The sequence below is a fragment of the Pholis gunnellus genome (genome assembly GCF_910591455.1).
Source record: "Pholis gunnellus genome assembly, chromosome: 4".
Classification (NCBI taxonomy): Eukaryota; Metazoa; Chordata; class Actinopteri; order Perciformes; family Pholidae; genus Pholis; species Pholis gunnellus.
This window is the reverse complement of record NC_136530.1, coordinates 9,753,252-9,771,047: the sequence shown is the minus strand read 5'-3', so window position 1 is coordinate 9,771,047 and position 17,796 is coordinate 9,753,252. Positions and strand designations below refer to the sequence as shown.

Here is a 17,796-nt window from a genome sequence, read left to right as displayed (position 1 = left end):
TGGATTAACAGTTGCCCATGTATTGTTTGTTTATATTATATATTCACTTTCTGTTTGTCCTCAATGAAGAGTTGAGAGGTTGGTTTTAAAAGTGTCCGGTGATTAAACTGCTTGTAGCTGGAATAACCTCCAGAGGGAGACAGTCTCCTTTAAATGGATTTCGGCCGACTGTGTCTCGAGTCTCACACTGAACCCCCTAAACAAACACAACTTCCAGAACACAAGGCAGCAAGTATTTGTACATGCATGTCTCACCAGAAAAGATTGCGAGGGGGACATTTTTAAACAACTTACTAGTATTAGGCTATTTATTGGTGTGTTTAACAGGGACAGTGCACAATGATAAACAAGAGGCTATTTTCCATCATAGTCTTTGGACAGATTTTATACATTAATTCCCATAAAAGAACATAAGACTAATTACAAAGGTGACTTATTATGATTGCGCCATTTTCTTGGAGAACACATTTTAAATGCAGAGCTATATTCATAATTAATATCGCAATCTAAATCTAATCTAAATCTTTTTAAATAGTCACATATGTAAGTGTATGTATTGCTGATTGCTTGGTCTATATAGTGACCTCTGTTTTAAGTTGTTGGATGCCCGTTTGTTTAATAAAGGACATTTTCTTTTTCAGGCATTTTTATAGTCACTTTATCGAGCACTTTTTCTTTTTAAAGTTCCCTCAGATCTGCAGCGGGAACTTTGGAGACTGAACATGTGTCTTAGGAAACAACAAGTTGTTTTCAACAAGTACAACAAAAAAATGATGTGGTGAAATGACGTGGAATTAGAGTATTTCGCGTTCGTGTTTGTGGCGACCCACGGGACTCCCCGAAGGACCCTCGCGGGTCCCTCGCTCGGCTGCTCCAGCAGCCTGTAAGGAAAGCCGCGATAGTGCTCAGGACCAATTCACGTCTTGGAGGGGAGGAGTCAGCGGAGCCAGAGAGGGGTCATACCAAAATGTGTGTCCCCGACAAAAGCAACATTATTTCCGCCCTGGTCCGGTGCCGTCCTGCGTTATCTCCGCGAGGAGCTTTTAAATGGACTCAAAAACGAGCCTGAGCGGATCGTAGTTGTGACTGACAGTCTGCTCCTGTCGCTCCTCACCGTCTGAACCGAAGCAGAGGATGGATGGAAACTTTTCACCGGCTGCTATCTTCTCCGTAGTCCTCCTCACTGTCGCGTTGTCATCTTCAACAGCCTTCCTGGAGCCGTACGACCTCTTGTATGACAGCGCGGTGCAGGCGTTTTACAACAACGACTATACGAATGTGGTGCGCTACATGGAGGGAGCGCTCAGCAGCTACACAGAAGTCCGGCGCACCAAAGTCCGGTGCCGGTTGAGGTGCCAGGACCAGCATCCCTTTGATGAAACCTTCTCGGACCTACGCTTCACCGACGCGGTGCTCCGGAGAGCGGCGTGCATGAACGCGTGCATCGAGGAGAAAATTGGTGCTCAGTCCGTGCACAAAGTCAGCGAGGATGTAGTGCAGGACTTCCATCGGAGGATCCCTTACAACTATCTTCAACTGGCATATCAGAAGGTGAGGGGGGGGGGGGGGGGCTGCGCACTCAGCTGGGAATTATTAATGTCCACTTTACCTGCTACAGTCTTCATCAGCTGGTGCTGCTGCCCAGCAACGTGATGCAGAGTGATGGGAGGTCTGCTGCACACATGTAGGGAACAACTGTAGGGATTCAGTAGTGTAGCCGCTATAGTATATCTACATACGACATTTTGCATGTGCACGTGCACGTGCACGTGTGCTAGTACCTCACTTCTTAAATATAACCACATATAGTACAGGGGACACAGACATAGGCATGGTATTTGGTATTTACAACTCCACTGCAGTTGAACCATATAAACAAATATATGTTCAGGTCCCAATATTGATATTTAAGAGTTAGATATTGTGCAATATCAATGAAAAGCCAACTCGAGGAGAACAGCTATAATTTAGCTAATATTCAGCAGGGTGTTTTACAGTTGAACACAAATATGTACATGTTAGAGCAAAAAGAGTCGAGTTAAACAATAAAATGCAGTAAAAACATGACTGTGCCACATATCTGCCATGCATATGCCATATACTGACTGATAAGCCAATTCTGTCCAATAATAGTGGCCTGCTGATCATATCAGTCAGACTCTTTCAATACAAGCTAACGCTTTATGTCAGTTTTCAGTCCTGTCAGCAGCAATGTGATGTAACATGCACTACATGCGTCACACACAATGTTACAGAATACTATGTCGTTGATATTAGTTTTAGTTGTAGGTAGATCAGGGCCCAGCAGCCCAATCGCAGCAGGTTGACTAGATGTCTGTGCAGCTGCTTCAGCCACGCTTTGGTTTTTAAAGCTCCTCTGTCAGCAGTTGTTATTTTGGGGCAAAATGTTTGTCAATCTTCTTTCTGTTTTGGCAGCTCCAACTATTTCCTTCTCTTTTCCTGCTCCATCCCACATCCACATAGGTTTCAACACACTTGTTAGATGAGAATGCATAACTCAAGATTTACGTAAAAGCGCACTCCTAAACTGAAACTATTCCTCAATTTCTACACTTTTAAAAATCAATACAATCATACAAATTTCCAGAGCAGCTTTTCCCATGAGCTCCATCCTTTGGCTGCGACGATGTGGGAGCACTAGGCGTGGGAACACTCCAAGAGACGGATAAAACAGGAGAGCTGGGAACGAAGTCTAATTTGCTGATTCAGACTGTGTGCTATATTTGTCTCTGAGGAGTTTGATGTGCCCGGGGAGTATTTGCCATCGCATCAGTTTTGTATTATTTATAGTTTCACAAATGTATGAAGAGCCCCCATATTTGTATTCAAAGCTCCTTAAAAAGAGTTGGAAACCCCCCTTGATATGAATTGATCTATTCATTAGTATTACCGCAGGTATTTGTTTGCATGTTTTGTGTGGAAGAAACGATCGCCTTTTATACTGACTATTATCTTGGACTTCCGACAGATGAAAAGAGTAGAACTTGAGCTTTTACAAACACTTCATTCAACATGCAGGCGCACAATAAGATGTGTGACTGCAACAAAGATATTTCTGCGGGGGATTTGTATTTCTGCATCCGTCCCGCAACAGCACGGTCAGGGTCAACTTCAGGACACTTCCAGTTTCAGTGGCAATCATACAGCGGTGACTGTACAAATAATTAACTCAGGCTGTGGTTGAGCATTATTGGACTTATTACCTTCATGTGAGCAAGAGAGTGACATTTGACGTTTTGGAGCTCACTTGGGAAGCTGGCACCGTCTCCTTACATAAACCCGAGACCCGGTCGACTTCCACTGTTGCTAATCTCAGACCAGCTCCAAATGCCAGGGTGATGACACACAGCTTCCACCCCTCAGAAGTGGTGGGAAGTTCATGGGCCTTGTTGCTGTCTGCTGCTGGGCAAATGGTCTCTCTATTTTTTTTTTTTTTTCCTGAGTCAGAGCTGATGCCATCCTCCATAAAAGTGTGCGTTCCTGTCTAGACATGAGCATGACACAACCCTACACACACTCACAGAGTCTCGCCCAGCTGTAAAACATATTACTAATCTTTTGCAAAAAGAATTATGATTTCTCAAACATCTGTTTGGAGAAAAAGTGGCTCATTTAGTTTTTTTCTCTCTTCACAACAAAGCAGAAACCAAAGCTCACATGAATGTGTTTAACAGATCTCTATCCCGTCCTCTCCTGCGTCTCGTAGCATGTTGACGTCTTTATGAACTAAGTATATGGCAGCACATCAAGGCCGAGAGCTCTGATGTTGATCTTACCACAGGTAAGGAGAGGCAGCGCTGGAGCACTCCCATTGGCCAGCCCGATGAGAGCACATCAGACCAGTCGGCGTGCACATATGCACATTAGTATCTGAATCTTGTGTGTGTCTATATGTGTGCAGGCGCCCTCACGTGTGTGTTAGTATGGGGGCACTTGGTGGTGTTTGTGAAAATAAATAACATTCCTGCACATTCCAGCGTCGCACACCCTCCTCCTGACAGCCTCTGGCACAATGCATCCATTGGGTTAGAAGAGGTTCCACAGTCACCAACTGTTCTCCTTGCTCAGGCTGCTGCGTATGTCCCCAGCTCGCCCATCATTTAGCCTGGCAAATATTTTATTTTCCTGTTGTGGTCTGTTTGCTTTTCTAAAATAAGAGAGACACGCCACCTTTTTTTTGCAGGTATTAAAGGGAGAGTTCTGTGGCTGCCATTTGGGCTGGACCCTGATGGCCTCCAGTGATCTCTGGCTCCAGCCACAGCTCTCACTACAGTTGCCCAACTGCAGAGCGGATCAGAGGCCCTGAACAAGGCCCTCAGGAGCAAGAAGAGATCGTATCTCCTGCCTCTTTATCCTTAAACTGATCGGACTCACAGCGCTGCTGTTCCTTTCTTTGTTGACACACACCGCTCATGCTTTTAGTGCGTGTTCGTGCATTAGCGTGTGCCTCTCTGCACCGAGCTCCTATGCCGGTTACAGCTGATAATCCCGTCCTGACCCACGGCGTGGTTGTAGAAACGTAGCACCCATCTGCTGGTTCCTCCTCACTGTTAGCTCTGTCACCACTTTTGCCTTTGCTTGCACTGTTAATGCTGTTAGCACCGCTAGCTGCAAGCTGCCCATCTTATCCGTCGCCAAGTTGAGAGGCAATAGAAATGCTCCCAATCTCGTATAGCGTACCTTTAATTCCTGTTGATAAATGTGTCCTCGGCATACGACCCATCCAGATATTTAGGAGCCTGAGTGCAGTTCCCAGTGTTATCTTCACGTATACATTCTTTTCATCTAGTGTCTGTAATTCGTGCTCATCTCATATTACCACATCATGATGGGGTTTGTGTGACAGCTCGCTTTACAAGACTTGCCAGCAAATACAGTATATTCTTTTTGATAATGATTCTCTGTGTCCCAGATGAGTTTGGGAAGATTGGGACAGCAATTACTCGTAATTAAGGGGTTAATGATGCTCCATAATGACCCTGTTGACGTGTTCATCCTGTGTGCCCAGTTCAACCCCACTTTTTGAGGCCAGACAAGATTTGATTCCACACAATGGCGAAGTCTTGGGACACAAGAGTTATCCAATCGTCATTTTCTTATGAGAACTTCCCCGTGTGACACTGAAACCTCGTCATGATTCCACTGTGACTGTGATGATTAGATTTGGGCCTTGGATGGCCACGCGGTCAAACCTGCTGGCTTGGTTGTCATTAGAGGTATCGGTGTGTAAATGTGTGATGGCGCTGGTAATGATCGCTGCGCTTCTGTTACATTCATGCTGTGATTTGTTTTATCTTCTTTTTCCAACTTATTGAGAGAAATTGACAGAATTAGCCAAAAACACAGCAGCATATGGGGGCAGTCCAGCTTAAACCCCAATGTGTGTGAGTTAGATGGGAATCATAGATGATGTTGTTGTCATCTGCAGCTGATATAAGGGGATTGAAGGGTCTTAGACAGAGCGAGAATGAGCTATGTCTTTGGATTTGGATTGTAAGGCTGTTATCCTATTGCCAAAGTGACTGAGAGTGAGACAGGAAGTAACGCAGGATCAGACGAAGTAGAGGTAGACATCGTAGATAAACGTATGCTGGCTTGAAGAAAATGTAGATTGTGACTAAATTGAAACGACCCTGTCTTTAATAAATGTAAATGATCACCATCACCTGCTCCTCTGCACACACCTGCAGAGCCAACATGCTGCTTCCCTAACCTAGTGTGCAGTGCTGTGCTTTGCCCAGACAGTGTGGCACTTTGGCTGTGCCAAAGGCCTTCTCTTCTGCATGACTGGAAATGAGCGGAGAGCGCACTACAGGAATGTTGGGGCACGCTGTGGCGTAACACACCAATATAGCTCTCGCCCTGATTAACAATTATTAAAGGGCTGCAGGAGAGGAGGAGGCTGCTAATGGGTCACTGCAGTGGGTTTGTGGGCTGGGACGAGACAGCAGCAGGTTGTGGAAGGGAGGCGGTCTTGGCTCGGGGGGGTGACTTTTGTGAAGCGCTGGCGTCTGTGAATGTGTGGCTGAGGCCTCACAGAACAGCAGTCCGCCGGCAATCAGGACGTGTTTGATTCAAGCTCCAAACCTTTGATTGATTCATGAATATTTATCTCTCAGTGTATTCTTAATAAATAGAAGATCGGAACATAAAAGGGAGGATTTGGACCACGGTTCAGTGTGTTGATCCAACCAGCAGTTAGATATATGTCTGTGTGGTGTTCCGTATTTTAGTAACTGAATAGTTGGCAGCATGGACGTATTCCTTCTGTGTGTGTGTGTCAGTCATTCTCTTTTTTTTTTGTGGTGATTATCAGTCTGGCCAAAGACTCCCGGGTGTCTGAGTGGAGAAATCAGTGCTGGGATGGAAAAAACAGAGTTTGCCAGGCATCTGTTCAGCTTCACTGGTGACCTGAACTATGTGTTGGCTGCTGCGGGGGTGCAAGCAGAGAAACCACTTCTCTCCGTCATGTTGTCTTTTACACCGCAGCCACGATCTGGTATTTCTTTTCCATCGTGTCATGAAGAGGCAGAAAAACATGTATCTAACCTGTGAGACACCCACACAGTACACACAAACTGATGTTTTCCTTCGCTGACTTTTCGAGACAAATCGGTGTGTCATACACTGTGAACCTGGCTGTTTGGAGAGACAGAAAGGCCCAGTGTGCACTGACTAGCGATGCTGTTCGTTTTCTTTTTCCCCAAAATGTTTGTTCACATGAAGCCAGTAGCCAGTTCAGGAGTGGACTATTCTGAGTGTGACTAAACACATATTGGGCCTTTACAGAACTGTTGGCGCATATTTAGGCCAACCTTTTAGTCCTAAAAAAGAGTAAAATGTTCCACCGGTTTTCTGAGGTATCCTATATCCACCTCACAGCTAGCTTGAGCTATAAATTGTACCAACGTCTCAGGTTGCTTCTATCTTCGGCAGATCATTTGTCAGATGTGGAGAGCTGTGAGCTTTGGGGTGGAAACAACACAGAGGGCAGAGGGTACAGGAAGTCCAATCTGATATGGAAAACACTGGAAAATAAAGTTGTTTTCTAAGTCGCAGTATCACTTTAAGTTAAAGTAAAGCAGATATTTTTTTTCTTTATCGTTTTGTCTATCAACAGCTTAAATGTACACAGCGTGGTTTGATGAATATTCAATCTGTGGGGGCCAGTGCTGTATTGAAGTGAGAGCTCCTCTGGTAAATAGGTAAAATCGTCTGTCTTCTATGGCAGAAGGTTTTTGGTATTTGGTACGTGGTCCCAGCAGCAGGGAGCCAGTTCAGAGCCACACCAGGGTCACATGTCTCCTCTTCCCTCTTCCACTGGTGTGATGATGCACACATTTGTGATCACATGATGTGATTGTATCTGCATTTCCACTGCGCCCTTGTTGTTGTGTGGATGGATAAAAGCATATTGGGTTATATTTACATATATTTATATTTTCTTGTGCTAACAGAAATGTACACCCCTAACAGCCATATTTAGCGTTACATAAATTAGTTAGCGAGGGCGTTCGCAACTGTAGTGGCCAGACATCGCGAGAGTGAGTCTGAGACAGAGAAAGTCAAATAAAGATCATTTACGTCTGTCTGAAATGTTTGGAAGATATGTTACTTTGGTGACTATGAAGCGAAAGAATCAGTCACAATCTGTGTTCATGTTCACTTCTCCCGTTGGAGTTAATAGACTAACAGGACCAGCCTTCAGTCTTTTTAAGTGACACAGACACAGGAAACTGACTCCCAGTGTGTCGTCTTCTGTCTGAACTGTCTCTGGTCTCATTTAGGTTATTTCTTTTAATGTATAAGGTCAGGGATATTAGCCTTTTGGCTAAATCTGATACATTTACATAATTTTGATGTTAATTATTATGTGCCTGATACTGTGCCATATCCTCCGGTACTCCTCAGAAGTCAGACACATTCATCTTTTGAGGGCAGTTTGTTTGCCTTTTTGACCCCACAGCTGTTTCCTGTAAAATTCAATTAGAAGTGTTGATTGTTTATCCAGGCCCTCTCCGCTGTCGTCAGCCTTCGGGGCGATGGTCCCATGGTGACTCTGTAGTAAATGTGTGCTTATGCGGCACTGTTTACGTGTGTGAGAAACTAAGATATATATATAATTGGTAGGGCTGCCCCCTCTAAAGATTTCTTTAGTGGATTAGTCATTTTTTAAATGCCTTTACATGCTGAATGACTTATTTCCAAGAAACTTGGCATATCTCTGCTAAACACAAGATTTGAAGTGGCGCTTTTGTTGACCCTTTATGGAGTTTTACGGCTCTGTTGGTTTAATCACCTAATTGATTAGTCGACAAAATCGCATCAATGTCAGTTGACTAAGAATTTCTTTTGTCGAGAGCTCTAGTTGTTGGATAGCAGAATATGTCGAACCTGAGATGCATTTCAGCTACGTCCAGCTTTGTATCGGAAATGTTCCGGTGCAGATGTCCTTATTTCACACCGTGAATCCACCCTACGCTACACATCACCAAGTGAAGTTTGACAGCTGGCATCGAGAAGGGGACTATTTCCAATTTGCACACCCCACTCTTCCTCCCTCCCACCTACGACTGCCAGAGAGTAATTCACTCTAGTGCATAACGCCAGGATTTCCAACTATTATCCCCTGCCGCTCTGTGACCTGCTTATCTTTGTCGTTAGATCTCAGCTCCCTCCCTCCCTGAGCGTATTTTCCCTAAAGGGAAACAGGTAGTATTACACCTACTTGGACAACAGGAGAGAATAGTTTTCATGATCCCATGTTGACCTGACCCCTGGCCGACACTGACGTCACAGCCGCGTCTCCACATCTGGTTCATATCTCTGTAAATTACAGCAAATAACAGTGCTAAACAGCGTTGGGCACAATGAGCTAAAGAAAGGCTTGTCTACTTTATCAAAGTAGTGTGACAGGATTAGGAGAAAGTGAAGTTGAAGCTGAAATGTGCACTAAGGTGCTTTTTGTTCTTGGCTTGCACTTATGTCATCTTTAGCCAATAAAGAGGTCCTTCTGGAGGTCTAAGGTAATGAAACAATGACATCATGGCTATCTATCAGCTCTATGAATGGCTTCTATAAACACAGTGGCCTTTATTTCACAGAGCTGCTTTATTTAAACCTTCCTCTTGGTTGTTTTTCATCACCCATGCTGCTTAAATCAGACTGAGACAATTATTCAGAGGAAAATAATGCATCTGTTTCTAAAAAACATCTCTTAAATCTCCCAAGAAAGCGGAAAGTAGTTTTGGACTCTCAACACGTGGAGGGGTCACATCTGATGGCTGCCAGAGATGGTGATTTAACAGGATAACACAAAGTGTGTGTGTGTGTGTGTGTGTGTGTGTGTGTGTGTGTGTGTGTGTGTGTGTGTGTGTGTGTGTGTGTGTGTGTGTGTGTGTGTGTGTGTGTGTGTGTGTGTGTGTGGATGTTCCCTTATAAGAGCCAAATGTCCTTTCCTGTAAATTTAGGGCAGCAGGAATATATCATCTGCAAAGAGTTAAAGTGAGGTCAGTCCTGCATCATCTCCTGTTGGCGCCTACAGCAAGCTTTGAAGATGAGCTGATGAATCGGTCTAAAAGTGAGACAGAAGGAGTTACTCGGGCCTGAAAATCCTTGACAGCGCTTTGGATTGGAAAATATAAGAGTTCAAAACAAGTTAGTCATTTGTCTCATAGAGTTAGTACCCATCTGCTCAAAGCACGGCTGCCCCAAATATTTATCTTAACAAATCAGGATTTCTGATTATTATTGACTTGCTAGCATAAATCACAGACTGGATATAAAGATGGATGAAATGATAGCTCCCCAAAGGTTTTTGTTTTTACTGAAAACAGCGACCTGTTGCAGCCGAATACGATGCTATGCTATGAGAGCGATGAGAGTTCAAAACGGTTCAGTTGCAGGCTGTAAAACCAAAACAATGGGCTGAGAGACGCCCACAATGTGAAGCTACTATCACTCACTAATTCTCAGTGGGTTTGTCACTACAAGTGACCCCTTTCACATCCAAGTAGTGATGTGATCCATAGTCAGTATGAAAATATTGATTATAGTCTCTTTAAGAAGATGTTGTAACATTGCTGTCACATTGTCATCGTCCTGTCAGTTCATGGAAAAAAAACTTCAAGCTAATTTGAAAACGGCTGCTATTTAGCCAAAATTCAGAGCGCTCCATGCTAACATTTGGCATTGAAAGTAATGTACATGTACTATATTGATTATCACTGACAATGTTGCCCTGTCTACTCTCACGTTATGTCCACTTGTGTCTTCAAAAAATAGCTGCAATCATGGTTTTATTCACTCTGGAAGTACACTATGAATACACCTTGAGACATTCAGGATAATGTATAATGAATTACTTATAACGGCCCATCCTAAACTTGGCAAGGCTTGTTTAAATCCCTGCAGACTGCCGTCAGCTAACGCTTTATTTCCAACCTGCAATTTATTTTACAAGTGTTTTACTGTTGGCTTTTGCTCGAGGCTAGTGTTTATGTTCCCGGCCCGTTTGCCAATTCGGTAATGAGTCATTTAAGTGAAGATTTGGAGCCTGGGTTTATGTAAAGCGTTCAGAGGACTGTGATGTCACCCAGTAGGAGAGCCCACGCAAAGAACGTAAACCTTTTTGCTCGAGTTTGGTGAGAAAACAAACTCTGAGCTGCCACTTCAAGACGTATTACCCTGTGACCACATGCACGCAATAGACAGAATGAAGGCATCGGTCTTCTTGGATGTCTACATGCAGAAGTAATAATTGAACTTGTGGAGGCAGAGGAATACGGGAAAATAAACTCTTCCGCCTGCCTGTAATCATAAACATTGTGACACAGCCAAGGCCAGAGACCCGTTCAGTTCTGGAGAACAGCGACTTCTCGAAAGTTCACAGACTGTTCGGTATTCATGCAGAGGGTATGCAATGTCATGGATCCTGAATATGTCTGCTTCGTATAATGGTGTGGCATGTTGACAGTCCGTTTTCTTGTCCTGTCTCTGGTTCCTGTTTGCTAAAGTTTTGTTGTTTATACTTGTTGTGGGTGTCACTCCTCATTAGAGAAGCCTTCAGAAAGAAAAGAATGGGAAATATACTACAAAATATAAACAAAAGGGAAAGACAAAGGAATTATCAACAATTTATATTGTAACTATATTTTATGTTTAACTCACACTTTACTTTTAGTTTTGTGTTTAGGGACTAGTTGTATGTTAAATTTCTGTTTGTTATAGTTTTAATTTTTTTTAAATATTAGAATTGAATACAAAATACTCAAATCTCTTGGCAAATATGCAGTTTATCCAGCAATTGTGTGTCAGGGTGTGAAGAGTTGGATGTTCACACTAATACGTTTTCCACGAGTGTGAGAACAGACAACAGCGCAACGAGTGAAAGACGTGTTTACTATATTTCTTGACCCATAATCTAGTAAAATTTAGATTTTTAAAATAAAATTTGATGTGTGTGAGACAGACCTGCAGCCTTGTATGCAAGTTTGAAAAATACAACTTTTTTTCCGACTGAAGTTGTCTGAGTGTGTGTGTGGGAAATCTAGAGGAAGATCTTAAGTATTAAGCACAACCTTTTATTGGTATAGAGAACAACAATACTCTAGTGTATTTTCTGTAACTAAGCAAGCAATCTACTTCCTGTTTACATGGGCACCTGCTTGCCCCAATGTAAGTGAATGTTCATGTGAACATTAAAACGCTGTTTTAAAACAAAAACAAAATATTGGTGTGGATGTACCTGAGGGTGAGGACAGTCGAGCTGTGGGACCACTACACATATTCGCCTGCTGTTCAGGAGGAAAAAAAAGATCTTTTGATTTTAATATACATGCCATTTAAATGGTGGCAGCTGTGTCTTTTCTTTTGGAGGGAAATGTGTTCCTGCTGTGTCAACTCTGGTTTATAGGAATTTAATAGAAAGGGGATTACCCTCTTTTATTGTCGTCTGGTATGGAAATCTTTACACGTTTTCCATACACTGACGAGGCTCAACAGGCTTCTTAAATTAGCAGTAAAATGCTCCGAGGTATTTACAGAATGTGGGTCCTCTGGAAGGCCATCCCGGACTGTCCTGACCAGCCCCGTGCAAAGAGTTTGAACTCCTGCCACCGGGCCGCTGCTGTGGAGCTCGTGCCAGGAGGACAACAGGGCTGCGGGTTGTTTTTGGTTCCACGGCCCTCAATAATGCTCAACATGGAATAACTCGTGCACATTCAAATCTGCCCTCTTGGCCTCCTTTTGCACTGTGACATTTTTCACTAGCACATGTATTTGCCTGTTATTCCGCCTCACATTTGATGGTTTGATCCTTGGTTTTTACTGCCGTTCAGTTCGGTGTAGTTGTGTTTCTCTGTTTAGCTACCGTCGAACCTGTCGAGGTGATGTTAAACCTGCTGGAGCATTTCCATTCATGGAACACTTCAGATGGACGTGATAAGACACGACTTTCACTTGAGTTATAGACTTGAATCTGTGTCAATATTTACTTCGTTACCAACTGGCCTAATGTTTATTATCAACATCGGACACTTCATGATGATGTAGTGTTTGTACTCGCAGGTAGGGGTTGTAACGCTGTGTTTATTGTTGCTTAGTTGCCAGCGTTGGTGCTTATTATAGTGAGTAAACAGTTGATACTAAGTTAATAACATTAACACTGGCCAAGTTTAAAACTCACTCTATTTGACGGACTGAATAACTTTTATCTTGTAATAATAATTATACCTCTGCATTCCAAGCTGATGATGAACTGTTATTATCTTTATTGAACTGTTGTGTAATAGTGCTGTTAAATGGTGCAACAGATAGCGTAGCCTTAGCGCTTCATCACAGCTCAGTTGAGCAACGTTTAACTTTTAGTTGGCTTTCTCTGGGTGCTGTACATTTTCCTGTGGAATGGTTATAGAGCTGACGCATTAGAAATCCACATGACTCATCTATTTCCTTTCATGTTGCTTTGCTGGCAAACCCCAAACTCTTGTAAAGGAAGGCCCAAATGTTTGCTTTTAATGGTCTAAATAAGGCTATGCATGGTAGTTAGAGTGGCTTTAGTTAATTATAGATGTTACGTTCTAAGAATATCTCATATGTTTATGGATGTTGGGTGTGAGGTTTTGCCTTGGTACAGCTGAAAAAAATAAAAATAAACTGTGTTGTAATTAAGTAAATTCCTTACTTTAACTGCCGTTCACACAAACTGAACCAAATCTAATTAAGATGTTGAATGTCAGCAACAGCGTTGAGAAACGTTTCTGCCTTTTTTTGTTGTTACTACTTCCTCACAGAAAATGCTACCAATTAATTAAACCTGGTGCAGGAGCTCACCTTGTGGGCTGGTTTCTAAGCAGCAGCAGCTGAGATACAAACAAAACCAATGAGAGACTTGCTGCTCCGCGGCTCGGTGGCTTAAAGCATCACTTCATCAAAGAGGAATTCTGACATGGGTTTGGGCAGAAAGCTGAATCGTGGTGACTGTGTCATTCTGAGGAAATGAGCTGTTAAATCCCCAAGAGTCTATAACATGGACTCTGATTGAGACTAGAGAGAGGAACATTTTGTACAGTAGAGCCATTGTGTACAGTAGCTTGGTACAGAAACTGGTTCATGACATCATATAGTTGTTAGACAATAAACAAGTATTCTTTGTCATACGCAGTTTGAGTGGAAAAGTCATGCCACGGGTTATTAGAATTGCATATTTCTCTGAAGGGATGTTTTATTGGGTTTTACTTCTGGCAGCGTTTCACTTTATCTTGACAGCTTTTAATAAACATCAGGCCACAGCTGGCACTGGTTTGACCTGCTGTCGTGGCCATCTTCATCGCGGGATCTTTCACAATATCTAAAGATTATTTTAATGAACTTTTTCCCCTGATGGTTCTCTCCGTATGAAGCGTCTTCCGTCTTTTAAGTCTTGTGTGGGCCTGTACTCGCAGTAGCCAGCAGTAACGCAGCCCTTTTGGTCCTCTCATCACTTTGCCGGGTGCAGTGTGGCTTTTTAGTAACGTGAAGACACGTCATGCATGCAGGCCTCTTGTGTTTCATGTTTTCCATGAGCTGCTTGCTTCTACTGTACAGCTCGTCTGGGGTTTATGGTCCTGGCGGCGAGGTTTTTAGTGCACCGTCAGCCTGCAGGAGGCTTCAGCTCAGGCTGCGCGTGTGGTGTGAGAGGCATAGCCGAGAGTCTGAGTGATGGGAGGCACAGGCCCCGACTTGGCCTCAGACGTCGAATCACTGCCGGGATGAGCTGATGTGAATAAGAGGTGCTGCAATAGATTTTTAAATGTGGAATGAGTGATGCATATCGTAAAGTTTTCCAACATGAATTCTGTCTCTTCTTATTCATTCAGCTGTGCTACCGTCACACCAAACATGTCTGAACAGAATCACTCACACTTCTTCATAAAAACAAACATTTTAATAAAGAAGAGAAAACTGTGACCAAGATACATACTGGACGCCTTGGTAAGGAAGTTTTCCTAAAATATACTTGCGACAACATCGGCGTTAGCGATTACACCAGACATTTTTACAAGAAACAATATTTGTCAGTGATGTCTGTAGGGCCTTTACTTTGATCTCTATTGCTGTGTGCCTGGCCTCTCCAGTCAAACTTTCACTGCAGGGCTGCAGGTTTCCATCTGGTGCTGCTGTGCCGCGTTCTGGCTGTGACCCGTTGTCCTCTGCACGGCTTCATACCAAAAGTTAGATTTACGCTGTCAGGTCCTCTACTAGCATTGTGCTTGAATTCTAAATATTGGCAAAAGGGCGCTTTTCGCTTTGATGCCAAATCCTCCGTAACGTCTTGTCAATCAACTCTCATCTTGTCACGTGAGAAGTGACTCCTGCTACTCTGCTGCTGCTGTACGGACACTTTCAGTTCATATTATAATCCCACGTCCGACTAAGCACTCATAACACGCCTCGTATTTTACACATTTCAGTTTTTTATGTGATAAACGTGAGCGAAGATCGCCTAAGCGAAAATGAACTAAATGGGTTTTATTTCTATTGGGGGAAAAAGAACCAGCAAAACGATGTTGGGGGCAGGGGGCAAGTAATGAATCAGTGCATGCCCAAACACTGCATAACACCGCTAACAGACAGTGTTTCTATATTACTTCTCAAATTGATATACGTCATCTTTTAAAAGCAGCATCGGTCTGGCCGATGGATAGCTCTAACAGAGATGGTTGTATAGTCATACTGTGACAGTGGATACTCTGTCACAGTATCCAGTGCCTGACGGTGAGGTATTGCCTTCGGAATCTGGAAAGGGCTTCTGTGCATATTGGTCCAGATCTGATATTGTGGATCACCAATGTCAGAGTGAAGCATTTTGAAAAAGATCCTCGTGTGTTTTCAATCATGGCTACCTTGTCTTTAAATCATCCTCACCTTTGTTCTTACTTCGCATAGATGCCCTGAGACAAACCTTCACACACATTCCTGTATCATCTGAGTAAGTACCAGGGATAAGACAACAGTGGCTTTCTGGGCCTAAACCATATTCTGGTATGTAAGACAAAAAACACTACACTTTCCTTCACCCATTTGGCAATAAAAGGTAAATAATTGAAGGTCTCTGGGAATGTCTTAGGCCTGGTTTGTTTTTGTCAGACCCACCACTTACAGCTGTCATGGCTTAGTGTAGAAATGTACACTCATAACAATCCTTCATCCTCGGTTATCCTGCAGGCCTTAGAGAGACTACAGTAGGTATAATTTACTGCCTCACAAGCGGCTTATTGTAACACTTTGTGGGTATACCTTTGTAGATTGTTCAGTGCAAGTTTTAGCACCTCATACCTGTCACCCCATGCGTTATAATTTAGGGATTGTGCTTTGGGAATAACCTGTATTATGTAAGCATGTTATTATGACGTTTTCATCCGCTGACACATGCATTCAGTTGCATCTGTACCTCCTCAGGCTATCAGAAACATCAAGTGAGTCTCTTTTTCCAATGACGTGATGGGGAAGAAAGTGATACTCGAGTTTTATAACTGATTATTTCATCTGCCTGTTTCCAGCCATTACTCCTCACAGTGCCACACATGATACAGATCACAGCTAAATTCCTGGCATCGCAGTCACACAATAAAACCCAAACAAGAGAGCTGTCGTTGGAATATTGTGTCTGTGGATTTGCGGTCTGCAGTCAATGAAGTTAATGGAAACAGCAGTTGTGACTGAAGGCTGGATGCCGAGTCACATCTCCGTCCCTGGTGACGGAGGCAGGAAGACGAGACAAGGAAAGATGTGGCTGGTTTCATTCTCGGGGGGTCAGTACGAGCCAGCTGTGAAGAGGGAGGAAATGAGCTCAGCCCCAACTTAGGGAGTCACATTTTTGGAACCACCCACACCAATGACGACGTATTTCTTCAGCTCTTTTCATTGTCTCCTTTTATTTAAATACTTATTTACAGGACACTTGCACACCTGGGTCAAGCTGTTATGGTCGTGGTGGTTGGTCGAACTGTCCAGAAAGCTTTTGTTTTGGGAGGTCTGGGGGAGTTTTTCCCCTCCAGATTGTTGGGGATTTCCTCTCCTCCCCCGGGGACATCCTGTTATCTGAGCTGTGACTCAATGGAAAGACCTGCTTTCTGTGACTGGGCCATTTCTTCCCTCTAGATTACCACATTTGATTGATGCAGGCACTTTTTCTAATCTAAAACTCACATTAAATACCTTTGTTCCATTTTGCAGCATTGTACTTGATGAATTTAATGAGGTTAGGCCATATATAATATAACAATATAGCCATTAAGTACTTCAATTGACATTTGTGAAAGGAAATGAAATATAAATCAATCATTTTCTTTATAACTTAAGCAGCTGTGTGTGGGATGACTCAAGTCTGGACAAGAGGAAATACGGAGGGGGAAATTAATATAACAGCTTGACTCTAACATTTGTTTTTTGTGGAAGGAAAATCTGAGTTGTGAAACCGTTTTTGTGTGGTTCAAGAAAGTTTTGAGAGGGTTGAAAATTAAAAGATCATTTCCATCCACTTTCCTCTCCTTATACGTGACCGGGTTGCAGGGGCAGCAGGCTAAGCAGGGTATTCCAGATGTCAAAGTGAATCTGTTCAGACCAAATCATCATCTGTTCACCTCTATCAGCAGAATGCCCTCCAGAACTGTTCATTGAAAATCAACTGTTGAATCACTTGCCAGTTGACAGATGCTGTTATCTTAGTTGGGAGGGCTGTCTCGTCTCATTGGTCTTTGTTCTTGACTGAAATATTAAGATAAAAACGCTCTCGGCCCCCTGATGATGACTCCTAATGGTATTGGTCCTTTTACGTTTCGTCTTGCACCACCAACAGGCTAAAATGTCCACTTGCTGAAACTTCCAACATCCAACTTAACATCTCTAAAACAAAATCTTGTAGGTTTCCGCTGTTCTTTGAGATATGCGGTAACGAGAATGGATTTCTCTTGTGTTGTACCTTTTTGAGTCAGGTACACCCCAGTGAAAGACCTGACCTTTGCCCTCAGCTTTTTACCCTGATTGATTGTGTGGTCGGGCCTGCTCTGTGTCACACAATGTTTTTCCAAAGTAATTAACATCATTACGTCCTGAGAAGTAGAAAGATGCTGATAAAAATATAGGCCAGTTGTGCCCGAGGGCCCCCTGTTAAATAGCTGGGTGGGGTGAACTCTGACCTCCCTGGCCCGTACTTTGGTTAACATGTTAGTCTGTCATTTTCTTCTCCTCTCTAGAAAGACTCTCATTAATGCTGTTATTGCACAGTCACACCCA

General features: G+C 43.2%; 1 protein-coding gene across 1 annotated transcript in view; it reads left to right on the top strand.

Annotated features, from left to right (window-relative positions):
• Window positions 1-908: 908 nt before the first annotated feature.
• p3h2 (prolyl 3-hydroxylase 2) overlaps window positions 909-17,796 on the top strand; it is a 51,443-nt gene continuing 34,555 nt past the window's right edge. The window contains exon 1 of the mRNA XM_079158390.1: window positions 909-1,551. Coding sequence (XP_079014516.1) covers window positions 1,135-1,551 — 417 coding nt within the window. The 5' untranslated portion in view covers window positions 909-1,134. The remainder of the gene's footprint in view (window positions 1,552-17,796) is intronic.